Source organism: Cervus canadensis, chromosome 1 (assembly GCF_019320065.1).
Source record: "Cervus canadensis isolate Bull #8, Minnesota chromosome 1, ASM1932006v1, whole genome shotgun sequence".
NCBI classification, from domain to species: domain Eukaryota; kingdom Metazoa; phylum Chordata; class Mammalia; order Artiodactyla; family Cervidae; genus Cervus; species Cervus canadensis.
In genome coordinates, this window is record NC_057386.1 from 40,417,487 (window position 1) to 40,433,755 (window position 16,269).

General features: G+C 52.0%; 2 protein-coding genes and 1 long non-coding RNA gene across 3 annotated transcripts in view; 2 read left to right on the top strand and 1 right to left on the bottom strand.

The window, feature by feature from the left end:
• On the top strand, positions 1 to 7,623 carry SLC46A1 (solute carrier family 46 member 1). Its single transcript, XM_043479903.1, has 5 exons — positions 1 to 277; positions 1,352 to 2,204; positions 3,513 to 3,596; positions 5,350 to 5,506; positions 6,035 to 7,623. The coding sequence occupies exons 1-5, from the start codon at positions 50 to 52 to the stop codon at positions 6,090 to 6,092; spliced, it is 1,380 nt and encodes a 459-aa protein (XP_043335838.1). The 5' UTR covers positions 1 to 49; the 3' UTR covers positions 6,093 to 7,623.
• SARM1 (sterile alpha and TIR motif containing 1) overlaps positions 5,123 to 16,269 on the bottom strand; it is a 23,918-nt gene continuing 12,771 nt past the window's right edge. Inside the window, exons 6-9 of the mRNA XM_043479888.1 lie at positions 15,750 to 15,852; positions 15,485 to 15,674; positions 10,234 to 10,355; positions 5,123 to 10,144 (exon numbers count right to left, since the gene is read on the bottom strand). Coding sequence (XP_043335823.1) covers positions 10,003 to 10,144; positions 10,234 to 10,355; positions 15,485 to 15,674; positions 15,750 to 15,852 — 557 coding nt within the window. The 3' untranslated portion in view covers positions 5,123 to 10,002. The remainder of the gene's footprint in view (positions 10,145 to 10,233; positions 10,356 to 15,484; positions 15,675 to 15,749; positions 15,853 to 16,269) is intronic.
• Positions 13,326 to 16,269, top strand: part of LOC122448532 — a 5,000-nt gene continuing 2,056 nt past the window's right edge. Inside the window, exons 1-2 of the long non-coding RNA XR_006271650.1 lie at positions 13,326 to 13,463; positions 14,957 to 15,025. This is a non-coding gene — a long non-coding RNA (uncharacterized LOC122448532). The remainder of the gene's footprint in view (positions 13,464 to 14,956; positions 15,026 to 16,269) is intronic.

The following is a 16,269-nucleotide window of genomic DNA, read 5'->3' on the forward strand; positions in this document are numbered from 1 at the left end:
AGAAAGATGAGCCTTCTGCCTTGCGCCAACTCTGCAAGGAACCATAAGCATGGAGAGGCGCGCGAACTCCCCGGGCGAGCCCCGCGCCTGGCCCACCCGGTCCGTGCTGTGCCGCGGCTGCGTGGAGCCACTCGTCTTCCTCGCCAACTTCGCCTTGGTCCTGCAGGGCCCGGTGACCACGCAGTACCTGTGGCACCGTTTCAGTGCAGACCTTGGCTATAATGGCACCCGTCACAGGGGCAGCTGCAGCAACCACAGCGTGGACCCCATCGCGCAGGTAGGGGCCGCGCGCGTGGGTGTGGGGGCGGGGAAGCGAGGAGCGTGGCAGGGGCGGGGCCTGGGTAAAGATGGGGACGGCCGCGGGGGGTTAGGATCTTGGGTGGTGGGCGGGGCGGGAGCAAAAGCTGGAGTCCGAGAACTGCGGTGTAGAGATGCTTAAAGCTGACGCAGATAAAGCGAGCTTGGAGGGTTAACAAGGGGGTATTTACTGAAAAAACAAAACGCACAACTTAAAAAGATGAGATTTTTTTTCAGTTTTATTTTTGGCTATGCTGGGTCTTCATGGTTGCCCCGACTTTTCTCTAGTTGTGTCCAGCGGGGGCTACTCTCTAGTTGCAGAGTGCTGGGCCTTCTCACTGCGGTGGCTTCCCTTGTTTGGGGACAGGGCTCTAGAGCACAGGCTCGGTCGTTGTGGCGCACAGGCTTAGTTACCCTGCAGCAGGTGGATCTTCCCCGACCAGGGACCGAACCTGTGTCTCCTGCGCTGGCAGGTGGATTCTTTACCGCTGAGCCATCAGGGAAGCCCCGAAAATTGTCTTATTTAGCTACCTTTCTGAGGACTCAAGCCCTGGAGGCAGTCTCTCAGACAGCTCCGAAGGACCGCTCCTGAGAGATAAGGGAGGAGCCAGGATATATAGGAGTTTTGTGATAAAAACCAGGTTGGAGGAACAGCAAAAGACTACAAGTGATAAGTGTTAGTCACTCAGTTATGTCCGACTCTTTGCAACCCCATGGACTGTAGCCCACAAGGCTGCTCCATCTGTGGGATTTCCCAGGCGAGAATACTGGAGCGGGTTGCCATTTCCTTCTCTAGGGATCTTCCCAACTCAGGGATTGAACCCTGATATAGCAGCAGCATTTTTCATTCACAGTGGTAAAAGTAAGGAATGGATCTTACAAATTTCCCATACCCTCTCCAGCATCCATACTAAAATTCTCTTGAGGTTTAGGGCTTCAGAGAAAGTCCCGATCCCTGTACCTCCCAGGTGGGTGAGGGGGTGTGGGGGGTGGGCAGCCCAGAGTGAGGGATAGTAACCCCAGCCTCCCCTTAATACAACTCTTGCCCCCACAGAAAGTGGAGACACTTACCTCCCACTGGACCCTCTACATGAACCTGGGCGGCTTCCTGGTGGGACTCTTCTCGTCCACCCTGCTGGGCGCCTGGAGTGACTGTGTGGGCCGCCGCCCGCTGCTGGTGCTGGCCTCCCTTGGCCTGCTGCTCCAGACCGTGCTGTCCATCTTTGTGGTTCAGCTGCAGCTCCACATCGGCTACTTGGTACTGGGCCGCATCCTTTGTGCCCTTCTCGGCGATTTCAGTGGGCTCCTGGCCGCTGGCTTTGCCTCTGTGGCTGATGTCAGCTCCAGTCGCACCCGTACCATCCGAATGGCCCTGTTGGAAGCATGCATTGGGGTGGCAGGGATGCTGGCGAGCTTCATTGGTGGCTACTTGCTCAAGGAGCAGGTTTATGTCAACCCCTTCTGGCTCGCCTTGGCCTTGCTGACCGTCATGACTCTCTATGCAGCATTCTGCTTTGGTGAGACAGTGAAGGAGCGGACACCTACCCGTCTCTTCACACTCCGTCACCACCGATCCATCATCCAGCTCTATGTGACCCAGGCCCCGGAGAAATCCAGGAAGCACTTAGCCCTGTACTCATTGGCCATCTTCGTGATGATCACTGTGCACCTTGGGGCCCAGGACATCCTGACCCTCTATGAGCTGAGCGCACCCCTCTGCTGGGACTCTCGGCTGATCAGCTACGGTTCTGCAGCTCAGCAGCTCCCATACCTCACCAGCCTGCTGGGTCTGCGGCTTCTGCAGTACTGCCTGGCCGACACCTGGGTGGCTGAGATTGGCCTGATCTTCAATATCCTGGGGATGATGGTCTTTGCATTTGCTACCATCACACCCCTCATGTTCACAGGTAAAGTGTATGGGTTCAGCGACAGTTTGTTTCAGTATTGTTGGGTGGCCACATGTTGTCCCCAAATGCAGTTTGTGCTCATGTCTTTGGAAACATGACTGGGGCCCTAGCCTGCACTGGAGGACAGATGACTAAGAAATCTCATTAAAAAAAAAAACCCCACCTGTTATACAGAGAAGATAGACCTTCAGTAGCCAAAGTAATTAATTCACATTACCAACCATAAATATTGTAAGATAGAGCCAAAGACAATAGTATCGCTTGTACACTAATTGCTTCACTCCCTGGCCTCCCACTTCCCCTGGTGCTTTTAAGCAAAGTCCATGCTGTTAATGCCTTAATGCTCACTTCTCTGATAAGGGTCACAGGACCTTGGTCAGCTTCTTTGGGTTTTTTAAAAAAGCCAGCCTTCTCAGACCACAGCTATCAGATTCCTGCTTGTGTTAGTTCTTCTTTTCTTTTTGGTTGGAGGGGACAGCTGAAAATGAGGAAGTTCACTTTCCTGAATGGACAGATTTATTTTAATAGAGCCTGAAAATGTGTACAGTCAGCCATTCAGTAATCACAGATTTAAAAAAGAATTTTTTTTAAAAATGTTTGGCGTGGAGGCACACGGGCTTTCTCTTGTTGCTGCACATGGGCTCTAGAGTTTGAGGGCTCAGTTGTTGCAGCACTTGGGCCTCTCTAGTTGGAGCACACAGGCTTAGTTGCCCTGAGCCATGTGGGATCTTAGTTCCCCAACCAGGGATCAAACCTTCATCCCCTGCATTGGAAAGTGGATTCTCAACCACTGGGCCACCAGGGAAGTCCCAGTAATCACAGACTTCTTAATGTGGCTGCTCCTCTGGACAGTGCAGCTGATGGGGACCAGGTACCTTTTCCTTCAGTACTGGGCTCAAGGCCTTTAGGGCCGCAGAGATGATGAAGGCACTGTCATTGCTCAGGGATTTGGGGGTGCCTGTCACCTTCAGGGGCTCTGGGGGTGGGGCCTCATCATGTACCCACTTTGGAGGCTCCACTGCCCTTTAACAGTTTGCAGTTTTGCTGAGGAGGTAACAGTTGCATGAGGGAGAGAAACGGTTTCTAAGGAAACAGTATAAGCCTGTGAGTCACTAGATGTCCATTGAAAAGGAACTCACATTTACTGTGTGCTTACTGTGCACCGTCATCATCTCCTTCCTCATCAGGGAAGTTCTTCCGGTGTCTAACCTGCGTCCCTCATGGGGTGGACACAAGAGCTCTGCTACATCTCACTGGGGCACCCCCTCCCCAGCCCCATTCTCTCCATCTTTCCTTCTTTCTCCCCAGGATACGGGCTCCTCTTCCTGTCATTGGTCGTCACTCCTATCATCCGGGCCAAGCTCTCTAGACGGGTGAGGCAATCGGAGCAGGGTGAGTATCAGGGTCAGCCTGCATCTGGTTCCTCAGGCCAGTGTTGCCTAAACTGGGTGAGGGCAGCTATGGGCTGGGAGGAGCTTACCTTCCTTCCTCCCACCTTGGAGAAGTAGCTAAGACAACTGCGTTGCTGTCCAAACGCCCAGGGCTGGCAGAGGATCACAGGGATTTGCATTTTCTGACCAAATCATAGTCGGAATTTGCAGTCAGCTGCATGTGATTATGATCTTTTGCTGGGCTTATGTTTTTAAGCCCAGCAGAGGATATACCTTTCCCAGAATTCAGCTTTTCCATCTGCAAAATGGACATGATGCCACAGGCCCCTGCTTCCCTGGGGTCACAGTGTCCAAGCTCGAAGGAAACAAAACAACTTGGTGACTTCGGTTTCATTGTTTCTGCATGGCAGATGAAACAAAGGCCCAGAGTGTTAAACTGATTCACCTAAGATCACTCAGTAAGTGGTGGGCCTAGGTTGCACACCCAGGTGTGTTTTTAAGAGCACCAGGGCTTGGGATCTGGGTTTTTAGTCCTGGCTCTTTCACACTGGCTGTGTGATCTTAGGTAGGTCCCTTTCCCTCTCTGGGCCTGTTTCCTCATCTGTAACACACATGAATTGCTCTTGGTGACATCTGCAGGCCCTTCGAGCTCTGACAGTCTGATAGTTTAATCTCAACTTCTGTTAGGTTGAGCTTCAAAGCAAGAGTGAAATGAAAGTGTTAATCACTCAGTTATATCTGACTCAGTTGCATGCGACCCCCTGGACCGTAGCCCACCAGGCTCCTTTGCCCTTGAAACTCTCCAGGCAACAGTACTGGAGTGGGTTGCCATTCCCTTCTCCCGGGGAACCTTCCTGACCCAGGAATCGAACCCGAGTCTCCTATGCTGCGGGCAGGTTCTTTACCATCCGACTCACCAGGGAAGCCCAGGATTGAGCTTACTTTGCAGAATTCGTGTTCTGTTGGCATAACTATAAAGACTAGTTTCTCGGGTCACTGGGTCTTTAGATCGCAGTCAGAAAACATCTGGCTTATCCTCTTTTTCCCTTCTACTCTGGAAAGAGGTTCTGGTGATGGCAGAGATTTTCATGTCATATATCCCACCATGGGTTCTGTTGTCTCCAGAACCATTCATTCACAACCATTCTGTTGTTTCCATTCATTCACTCAATAAGTCTTTTTCTAGCTCCTTCACTGTGCCCAGAGATGCCAAGAGGAACAGGAGAAAAGAACAGCCTTTGCTAACTGACTGCCTGTAGGAGGGCAGGCCCTGGCATAGGTGCTTTACCTGTGTATATAATGTTACCAGCATTCCTAACAATCCATGAAAGGTAATGTCCTTGTTGAACAGAAGGGGGACAGAAACCCAGAAAGATAAATGACTTATTCAGTGATCACACAGCTAATAAGTATTGAAACTGAGAATTAACCCAGAAATTTATCCTAAACAGGAGATGATTCCAAAGGGGATAAACCCCACATGATTTTATCAGACTTTATCAAACTTCTTCGAGAAGGCATCACACGTCCTTGTAATAGATTTAATAACAGCCGTTTGTTTTATAGCACAGGTGCTCTCCATGTATGACCTCACTGAAGCCTTATCATACACAACACATGATGTAGGGTTTATAGGTGAGAAAGGTCAGACTCAGGTGAAGTGGCTTGCCCCAGATCACACAGCTGTTAGGTAGTAGTGCCAGAATTTGCATTTAGGCCTTTCAAATTGCTGTGTGGTATTTATTTCTTCACAGGCGCTCTCTTTTCTGCTCTGGCCTGTGTGAATGGCTTGGCCATGCTGATGGCCTCTGGCATCTTCAACTCGCTCTACCCAGCCACCCTGAACCTCATGAAGGGCTTCCCCTTCCTCCTGGGAGCTGGACTGCTCTTCATCCCGGCCATCCTGATGGGGTAATACAGGGCTGTGACTCATGGTCAGAACGGAGCCGTTTACCTAAAGGGCTCCTCTTCCTCCTCCTCCTCCTCCCGACCTCCTTGTTTCTGGACCTCTCCCCCTGTGGGTGTCTCTCTCTCCCCTTGCAGACCGCTGCCTGATTCTCTGGGAGCGGTTCTCCAGGGGCAAGGCAGAGGCCAGCAGGGGAAGGGACACGCTCACAGTGCTGCTTGGCAGGGCTGTGTTCTCCTACTCAGTTCCCCTCGCCCCTCTCTGTTCCCATTTTACAGATGCAACAGCTGTGGCAGAAATGCACTAAAGGGAAGCCTGGAGAGCTTCCTGGGATAGCTGTGGCTGGGCCCCATGCCCATCTGACCCACTTGCTTTTCTTCCCCCAAGCCCTCTGTCTTGTCTTCCACCTCTTAGCTTGCGGGGAAGGGGGGGGGTTACCTGGATCAGCCCACCCAATAAAGCCCATGTCACTCCTCCAGGAGTTGAGGGTCCCCCCCGTGTTAAGTCTGAACTCTCTCTTTGGTCTCTCACAGGATACTGGAAAGGGATAATCATTGCCCTGAATTCCAGGAGTTTTCCCAGAGCCCCTGATCTGCCTGGACCCGAGGACAGGGGGCAAGAGGAGCAACATGAGCGCTGACCAACTGGAAGGAGCTGCATCTGGATCCCAGCCCTTAGCATAGCAGCAGATCGCCCCAAAGGGCTGTGTTCACCTTGGACAGGATGGTCAACCTGGACCAAGGCCCCTGCCTCATCCACAGCTGTGCCAGCCTAGGACTCCCAGATCTCGAATTGTCCCCCACTCAGGGCAGGGGGTGGGGGAGCCCCTATTTGGAACAGGGATCTGTTTACCCTTTAGGCCATGAATCACACAGAAGAACCCTCCAGGGGAGGGGTGAGGTCCTGACGGAGGGACCGGTTGAAGCCTGAGGGCTGGCACCTCTGCTTCCAACCCAAACTGGGCAGCTCGGAGTATTCAATTTATCAGTCCTTAGTGATGAATATGGTACCTTTCGGGGAGGGAGGGTTGTGGGAGGGACTTGGTGTCCCCTGGAGGGAGAATGCTGCTGTCCCTGGGTGGCAATTAATATGCTGGGCTTAGCAGTGCCAATCATCATAAGTCAGTATAATCGCCCTGAAATGAACTTCCTGGCTCCCCCATAGCATTAGGCTATGGGGCCTTGTTTTCCCAGTTTGCCCACCATAGTCCAGGCAGCAGCAGCTGCTGGAAAGGACAGGAGCCCCCAGAGTTGCCATGAGATTGGCACCGGGCACAGCTGGCTCATTCCTCATCTGACTGCCCATTGTCTTCTGAGCTTCTGGGAGGCAAAGTGCTGGCACGCTTGCATCAGGCCAGTGAGGAAGCTCTGGGCAGAGCCCTGGCTGCTTATTCCTCAGGGTCAGAGATCCACTCCCTGAAGGCACCCGTCTCGATCTTCCTGGCTACAGCCAGCCCAAATGGAATCAATTTTTGTTAACCATTCAGCTCTCTGTAACACCCCCCATCTCTAGGCATTTCAGCATGGCCATGTGCCGACACCCTCCCTTGAGCACCTGTAGGTCAACAGGAACCTGGAGATAGGTCCAGCCTACCCCTGTGGTACAGGAGGCCCAAGTCCCAGAGAATGCGGGGCCCATTTCTAGGGCATTAGGGAAGCCTGAAGTTGAAAGGCAGAATCAGATTGGGTCTTAAGGCCGGCTTTGATGAGGCCCATAAGACCCCAAGCAAATCAGATTAACACCTGACTCTTCAAAACAGAACTGGCCACAGGGCATTCCCCCTGCTGGTATTTCTGCCCTCATTCATTTCCTGGCTAGAAATCATGCAGGTAAAATGGGGGTGGCCCAAGGCAAACCAAGGTCAGTTGTGGCCTGTTACCAGAGTCCCGTGTCTCTATCCCCTGTCGTGAGATCAGGTGAGGAGAGGCCCCTTTCCTGGCCCAGCGGTGCAAAAAGGCTCTGGATTGACCTCAGGCCTGGGATCTACTCCAGGTACTGCCTCTGACTCGGGTGTGGCCTTCTGTGAAGGGCTCGCTCAGCGACACCCCCAATTGTTTGGTCATGGTTCAGACAAGTTAGGAAACACTAGAATAAATATTGTTCTTAGATCTTTCCTACCTCATACATTCTAAAATGGAATGCCTCTATTCGTGGAGCCCAGGGAAGGCTGAATGAGTTGGAGCTGGACTTTTGACTTTTGAGTGTTTCTTGGTCATGAGCAAGGTCATGGTCTCGGAGAGGGGTGGGGTGGGGTGAGGCTGACTCAGCCCCATAGTGGGGGCAGCAGTTACAGCCCATCCAAGCAGAAAACTCTGATCCTTCAAAGCAATGTCAGAGCAGGCTGGGGGTGGGGGAAGGCTGTTTCTCAGCCCTCTGTCTCAGGAGAGGCTCTGTGAGGCCAGGCCTAGGTGGACGGTGAGGGCCATGGTGCCTGCCCTGGCTGTGATCGGGGCAGTGGTTTCTTATGGCAAGGGAGGCAGGCCCCTGAATGCACTGGCCTGGCAGAGCGAGGATTTTTATTTCAGCTGCTCCAGCAGGGCCTGGAGGCTGGGCTGATTCCCCAGAGAGAGAGAGGAGGCAGGCAGCAGTGGAGGGTGTGCTGGGCAACCTCTCCGAGTACTGCTCGTGAGGGACCTCTGGAGGGAGTGGGACTGATGGGGAACAAGAAGACAAGGCCTCTGGAGGAGACTCATCACATTATATTGTTACTGCCTCTGCTCTTGGGGGCAGCATCCAGTCTGCCTCAGTACTGTCCTGTCCAGGGCCTGCCTAACACTGGTGGGCGTTCATGAAGCATGAAGGAGAAAGGGTCAAGGGCACGCAGAGGACTGGCTAGTATGTCTGGCAGGGAGGGGGGTGGAAGGAAGGAGTCCCAAGCCTGGAGGGGCCTGGCTTGCATCGTGGGAGGCAGCTCTGGGAGCCGAGCCAGGTGTGAACCCCTGCCCCTGGGAGGGGAGGGGCTGGGCCGGTGCCCGCTGAGCCTATTAGCTGGAGCCTGCACTTACTGGCAGGAGATGCTCTCCACCCCAGCGGAGAAAGGGGCCGAGGGACACTTCTCCTCGGTTATTTCTTTATAGTCTCTGGGTCAGCCGTCTGTTGTGAAAGCCTGTCCCCCATGGCTAGAGTACTGGGGGCAAGAGGGAAGCCGGCGGTTCTGTAGAGCAACAGCCCTGCCCGGGGTGCAGCCTCCTGGATAATTCTCAAGAGAACAGGGCCCCCGGCCGTGGACAGGGCTCCAGGAGGCCCGGTCTATGTCCTGGGGCTGTCTCTGGAGACCTGGGACACTGGGCACATCATTCAGTTCCTTCTCTGTCAGACGGAGATGATACCAGGTAAGGTTGCTCTGGTGATTAGAGGCCAGGGGGTGAAGTGTCAGGGAAATGACTGACATCTGTGAGGCCTTGGAGCCTGGCTCCTTAAGGTACTGAATGTCACTCCGTGATCACCAGCTTTAGCCCACCCGGGAGTTCATGAGGAATGCATCCCACCCCAGGTGTCCTGAATGAAATTTTAACAAAACCCCCCGGTGATTGAGATGCACCCCTTTCCCCTCTTCAGGATCTTGCCTCTCCTCACCGGCCCTGCCCCTCCTCTAGGGGGTCGGGGGGGCGGCAGTGGGTTCACACCTGGGGGAGTTACAAGTTCTGCCCAGGCTACTGCTGCTGCCCCAGGGGGCCGCCTCGCTCCACCTCCCTGAGTCAGTGGGTGGTGAGCAGCTTGGGTGGATGAGGGGCTGAGCCAGGCTAGGCAGAGGTCTGGCACACAGCACCAAGGCATAATAGGTTGACTAGCTGCCCTCTGAGACGCAGCCTCCCCTGCTCAGGCCCAAGCAGGAGCTCCCACCGCACCCGTGAGCACAGGCCACAGCTGCCGACCAGCCAGTGTGAGGGCCGGCTCGCCGTCACCCTGACCCCAGATGTGGCAAAGGAGGCTGCACGTCAGGAAGGCTGGGAGGGGACCTGGGACCAGGTCAGGCTAGCTAAGGGCCCTGAGTGGTTACAAGGCAAGGCCACAGGGCGGTAGGAAGTGGTGAGCACGGGGGCCAGGCGCAGGTGGCGACCATGGCTGGCCCCTCATCCCTGGCTGGCTCCCGGGCCCAAGCCCTTGCTTGGCGGAGAGGGGTGGCCATGCCACCAAGCCCTGCCGGACTTTGCCTACATTCACTCTACTCAAGCTGGCTGTTGGCAGGGCAGGAACGGTTAACACACAGCAAACCCTCCTCCTCCAGAACCTCCTCAGCTGAGCAGTGACCTTTCCACACTCAAGACAGGAACTGAGGGCAAGGGCCTGGGGGAGGTCTTAGCACCCCCAGCGCCTGGCTTCCCTTCCCTTTGCAGATACTGAGGACGCTGGGTTTGAGGTGGACCATGAGGGCAGGGGAGTTAGAGAGCCATTTCCTGAGAAGAGCCCAGGCTGTCTCAGCCCAGGGAGGCCAGTTTGAGGGGCTGTTCCACTGGGGTGGGGGGGATAATGGAAATGGGAGTCATGATGGAAATGGGAGCTAGGGGCTGGTTAGATGGGGCCCAGGGGGTGCAGTGCCCTCCAAACTGGTGTCTGAGCCAGCAGACGAGTCCCGGGAGGAGCGGCCCTGCAGGAAGCGGATGATCTTCTCAATGGTGGCCTCCTGGTACTCGTGGGACCACCTGTGGGTACACAGGCGGCTGGGTCAGAGGGCTGGGCAGAGGGCGCTGCGGGCCGGGGGCCTGTGTAACCCGCCCTGCCCCCTCCTCACTTGATGCCATTGAAGGTGAGCACAGCCTGCATGTCCTCCGGCAGGGCTTGGGGCTCTGGCCACTCGAAGCCGTCAATGACAGGCACGATGTTCTTGCCGCAGCTCAAAGCAGTCACGATCTCCTAGAGAAAGAAGAGAAGAAGATGACACTGGGGACCCATCTGGGGACCCTGGGGCCAGGCAGGCACTGGGAGGGCCAGTAGCCCAAGGCTGAGCCCAGGGTTGGATGCTGGCCCTGAAGTCCACCTTGACTTCTCCCTTACCCCCTATGGTATAATAAATAAACACACACATATAGATATATGTATGGATATATCTATATATGTATGTGTGTGTGTAAATACATATTAATAGATGGGCTTCCTAGATGGCTCAGTGGTAAAGAATCTGCCTGCAAATGCAAGAGACACGGGCTCGATCCTCGGGTTGGGAAGATCTCCTAGAGAAGGAAATGGCAACCCACTCCAGTATTCTTACTTGGGAAATCCCATGGACCCAGAAGCCTGGTGGGCTACAGTCCATGGGGTTGCAAAAGAGTTGGACACAACTTAATGACTAAACAACACCAAATATGTATATATATATTCTTGGCACAGAGCTCCTAAAGCCCTCTCAGATGACCTGGGGATGGGGATCTGTGCCTAGATAGCTTCAGGATGGGGGGAGTGGCCAGGAAGAGGAAACTGTGATTAGAAGGTTGGAACTTTCAGCCTCAGCTCCTCTGCCCCCCAGAGCTCCAGAGAAGAGGGGCTGGATTGAGATGTCACTTGTGACTCAATCGTGCCTACATAATGAAACCTCCATAAAACCCTTAAGGACTGACTAGGTAGGTTGGTGAATACATCTAGGTGCAGAGAGGGGGGCCTGGAGAGGGCATGGAAGGGCATGGAAGCTCTATGCTTCCTCTGCCCACACTCCCAACTCCCCCACCCCCCACTTACCTTGCCCTGTGCATCTCTTGCATTTAAATGTTCCTGAATTGTATCTTTCATATTAATAATAAGCCAGTAATATTTCTTTCCTGAATTCTGCACATCATCCCAGGTCACACTAATGGTAAAGAACCCTCCTGCCAATCAATGCAGGAGACATAAGAGATGAGGGTCTGATCCCTGGGTCTAAAGGATCCCCTGGAGGAGGGCATGGCAACCCACTCTAGTATTCTTGCCTGGAGAATCCCATGGACAGAGAAGCCAGACAGGCTACAGTCCATGGGGTTGCAAAGAGTCAGACACCACTGAAGCAACTTAGTGTGCATGCGCGCACATCATTCTAGCAAATTATTGAACCTGAGAGGGGTGGTCATGGGAATCCCCTGAATGTGTGGCCATGGAGTCTAACGCTCGTTCTAGGTGGGTAGTGAGCATCAGAACTGAATTGAACTGTAGGACAGTCAGCTGTGTGGTGGAGTGGAGAACTAGTTGTTGGTATGGGAAAAAAATCCCAAACAAATTTAGTATCAAGGAGCACATCCCACCTCCTGCATCCAAACTGATCCGTCCTGAGCCCTGCCAGTTGTAGTCCTTACTTATTTCTCAAATCCCCTCATTTTTCTCCACCTCCACCTCCACCACTGCCCTACTCCAACCCTTTATTACCATCAACCCCCACCAGGTCTCTTCTCATCCATTCTTGCCTCCTCTCATTCATCCTCCAGATTGCCCCTTCACCTGGCAGCTCTTTGCAAAATGCAAATCTTATCGTGTCACCCCCTACTTTGAATTCACGACTTCACATGGCTCTTAGGGTAGGGTTCAAGGTTCTGTGTGGTTGTCTGCAACTCACTCCTCAAACTCCACCCTGCTCTGTCCCCTCAGCCACACAGACCTCGCAGCCTCTTAGATTTGCCATCCTTCCTCCCTGCACAGGGCCTTTTCGCACGTGCTTCTTTCTCTGTCTAGAACATTCTTCCCCGCCCTCTCACCTAGCTAATACCAACTCATGTTTCTGATCTGAGCTCAATCAGCTTTCTTAGAGAAGTCTTCCCTCACTTCCCTGACCAGATCAGATGCTCCTCTTACAGGCTCTCATAGGCTCTGTAGCACTTGCTACAGTTGGAGATTTAAATTCGCAAGTGAGAAATTTACTTAATATCTTCTCCACCAGACATAAAGGCGGCTGTCTTTTCCACCAGACATAAAGGCGGGGACCATGTCCAGGTTTCAGTCCCCTTGTATCTCCCGATCTTTCACAAAGCCCTGCCCACAGCCTGCCTTTGCTAAATACTTAACAGCCGAGGGGCTGAATGAATGAATATAATAGTACAGCATTTGGGGGTTCCACTCTTGAATCATCAGATCTGTGTTCACATCTGGGTTCTCTGACACAGGCTCTGTTATGTGAGGCAAAACCAACAGGCTCTCAAATCTTGTTTTCTAATTTCTAAAATAGGGGTAATGATAGTTCCTATCTTGGAGGGTTGTTGGGAGGAATAACTGCTATCCCACGGCAAGTGTTAGACTAGCAATTAGCATGCAGTGTGTGCTTAATAAATAACAAGTGTTATTATTTCCTCCTCTGTAAAGTGGGGATAATAAAACTTACCTCACCAGGTTGTTCTGAGGATATTGCTATTAATGGCTGCTCGGGTAAGTGCTTATTGAGTGTTTTTTCCTTTCAAGGGGAAACCCCAGAGATTGGACTTTTTGAGTGCCGTTCACTTGTGGTTTTTCATATTGATTACCCGCTATAAATGTGGCTTCGGGGAAAGCAGTTTCAAAACCAGAAGCAATTAAGCACTAAAAACAACCAAGGAGGGATGATGGAACCTTTGGGACTGGTCCAAGGCGAAGGCTCCCACCACCTGCCTGCTCCCCCCTCCTTGCAGTCGGCTGGAACAGTGAGGGATATCAAGCACCCTTGTGGAACAGAGCCTTCCTGGGGAAGGAATCTGTGTAAACTTCAACCCTGATTGGCTTCTGGGGAATCTCTCCATTTCACAGCTGAGAAGAAGGAAGCCCAGCGAAGGGACTTGCTCCCAAGTCACACACATGTGAGCCCAGGGGGGCCCAGACTCAAGCATTCTGATTCCAAGTCCAAGGCTATTTCAGCCAAGCTGTTTGCCTCTCTGCTGATCACCTGGGTGAATTCTGGCCCTGCAGCAATTTATTGGGGAACCTTCAGACATTTGTTTCATCCAGAATTAAACAGAAGCAAAGACAGGGATCTGTGGTCACTGCACAGATACAGAGGCTGGCCAAGAGATGACTTGCTCAAGATCATACAGCCAGGTAAGAATGAAAACTGAGTTGAGTCTTCTGACCTAATAAACCTAATAGATATGGATAGAAGCCTTGTCCTAAAGCAGCCAAGGAGACAAGAATATGCCCAGAATGACTAGATCATATATAAATTGGTGTCAGTGTAAAGTCAGGCAGGTAAAATTCTTACTTGCTATAAGAACATGGAGAACAGAAAAAGCATCAAGGGGAGATTTCATGGAGGAAGTCCATTCTCCCGCTCATCTCAGCTTCATCAGAATCATGTTTGATCATTGGCTCAATTATTCTATAAAGTCTGCAAGAGCCTACTTTGTCCCATGCATGGTTTTAGGCATCAGGCATGCATCACGAACAAGGCAAGGTTTGTGCTGTCATGGAGCTCACAATGCTCCTCTTTTTCTCTCAGAAGGCTGCCTGCCACCTACTCTAAGCCATGATTCTCCAGGGTGTCTCTTTGACCCAGAATCCCCTCCCCAAATCAAACCCAGTGTTCAGCCCCTCCTATATCCTGGAGTTGGGAAGAGATGCAGACAGTCCCTCTGGTGTCAGCTGAATCCATCCCTCAGATCTGAGTCATAGGACAAAACTGCATCTGAAGAAAGTGCATGGGCTTTGGAGTCAGAGAGACAAGAGTTCAAAGCCCAATTCTGATTTCTGCCCCAGCAGTGTGGCCATGGGAAAAATTATCCTACTTCTCTGAGCCTCAGTTTCTTTATCCATAAAATGAGAAGGCAATACCAGTAATCATGTAGGTTTTTGGCACTTTTCTCATCCCTCCCTTTGTTTTTTGCTCACATTGTTTCCCTGCCTGTGATGCTTTCTCTTCCACTGACATAAAATCTTTAGACTCTTCTCAAGTTCTGCTTCTTCCATGAAGTCTCCCCTGATTTTTCCAGCCCTTGATGCTTTTTCTGTTCTTCATGTTCTTATAGCAAGTAAGAATTTCACCTACCTGACTATACACTGACACCAATTTATATATGATCTAGTCATTCTGGGCATATTCTTGTCTCCTTCGCTGCTTTAAGACAAGGCCTCTATCCATATGACTACTGCTTCCCTTAGCCCTGGTCCCAGTTTCTGCTGACTAATGAGTAATGATTAATAATCTACAGGTGTGATACCCATCCATCCATCATCCATCCATTCTACAAGTACTCAATAAGCTTTACTATGTGTTACACACTCAGGATACAATGGGGAATTACACAGTAGTAGTACTCACAATAATTATATTAACAATAATAATTGCTGCCATTATACAGCAATTACGTGCCAGGCATTCTGCTAGGCACTTCACATATTTCAGCTCTTTTAATCCGTATAACACTACCCGAGGGAGGTAGGTACTATAATTATCCCACTTTCCAGTAATAAACATGAAACTCATAGGAATTAAGTAACTTGCCCAAAGCCAGAGCCAGGATTAAACTCACAGCTTTGCATTCTTAACTTTTCCACTGTGCCTATCACTATCCTTTCTTGCCTCCCTCCCCTCACAGAGGTTATTTTTCAGAGCATGTTGATCCCTCTCTGACCCTCACAAGAGTTCTATGAGGTGAACAGGACAGGTAAGTTATCCCCATTTTGTAGGTGAGAAAACTGGGGCTTGGAGAGCTAAGTAAGTTGCTACAGTCCTAATACAGTCACAGTGGTGGCTCCTGACTTCCAGCTGGGCCATGAAAGTTGCTGACATATGCAGACAAGAAAGAGAATACATCACTAGTGGGAAGCTGCTATATAACACAGAGACCCCAGCCTGGCACTCTGTGATGACCTAGAGGGGTGGGATGGGTGGGAAACTCAAGAGGGAGGTGACATATATATATATATAACTAAGACCGATTCATGTTGTACAGCAGAAACCAACACAATATTGTAAAGCAATTATCCTCCAATTTAAAAAAAAAAAAAAACACTGACGATAGCAGAAACATATAAAAATAAAATAAAATATAAAATAAAGACTGAAAGGGAAACCTGCGCCCTGGGCCACAGGCCAATGCTGGGGCCACCGAGCCAGCACTTACCTTGTGCACCCAGTCCTTGCAGTCGTGGTCTTGCATGCACTTGTCTAGCGCCCCAGCCGACAAAACCAGCACAAAGTTGCGGGCGCCCATGATACTCTGGATGAGCTTGTCCTCGAACTTGCCTGCTTCTAGTTTCTCCACATCGATGAAGACACTGAGGCCATGCAACTGCAGGTGCACCTTCAGGAGGCTGCCAGGAGGTCCAGTGTCACTGCTGAGACCTCACCCGAAGGCCCCAGGCTGCCTGCCGGCCCGCCCCCCTCACCTGGCCAGCTGAGAGCCCGTGTTCCGCCGGTAGCTGATGAAGACGTCTGGAGCGTCCCCGCTGGGCTTACCGCCGGTGCAGGGCAGCGGGGAATGTAGCATTTCTAAAGCAGACAAGAGATGGCTTGGTGACGGTGGGCCTTCCCCATCATTCACCACGAGGTACATCAGCCCCTGCACACCCAGCCCTCTCAGCCCAGCCCAGGCAGAATGGCTTGCTCCCAAAATAGTCAGAGAGGGCTTCCCTGGTGGTCCAATGGTTAAGAAGCTGTTGGCTGATGCAGGGGACACAGGTTCAATTCCTGGTCCAGGAAGATCCCAGATGCTGCAGGGCAGCTGAGCCTTGAGAGCCACAACTACTGAGCCTGTGCTCTGGAACAAGAGAAGCCGCCACAAAGAGAAGCCCGCACACTGCAGCGAAGAATAGCCCTGCTCACCACAACTAGAGAAAGCCCATGCAGCAGTGAAGACCCAGTCCAGCCAAAAATGAATAAGTAAATAAATAATCCAACTCCAAGTGT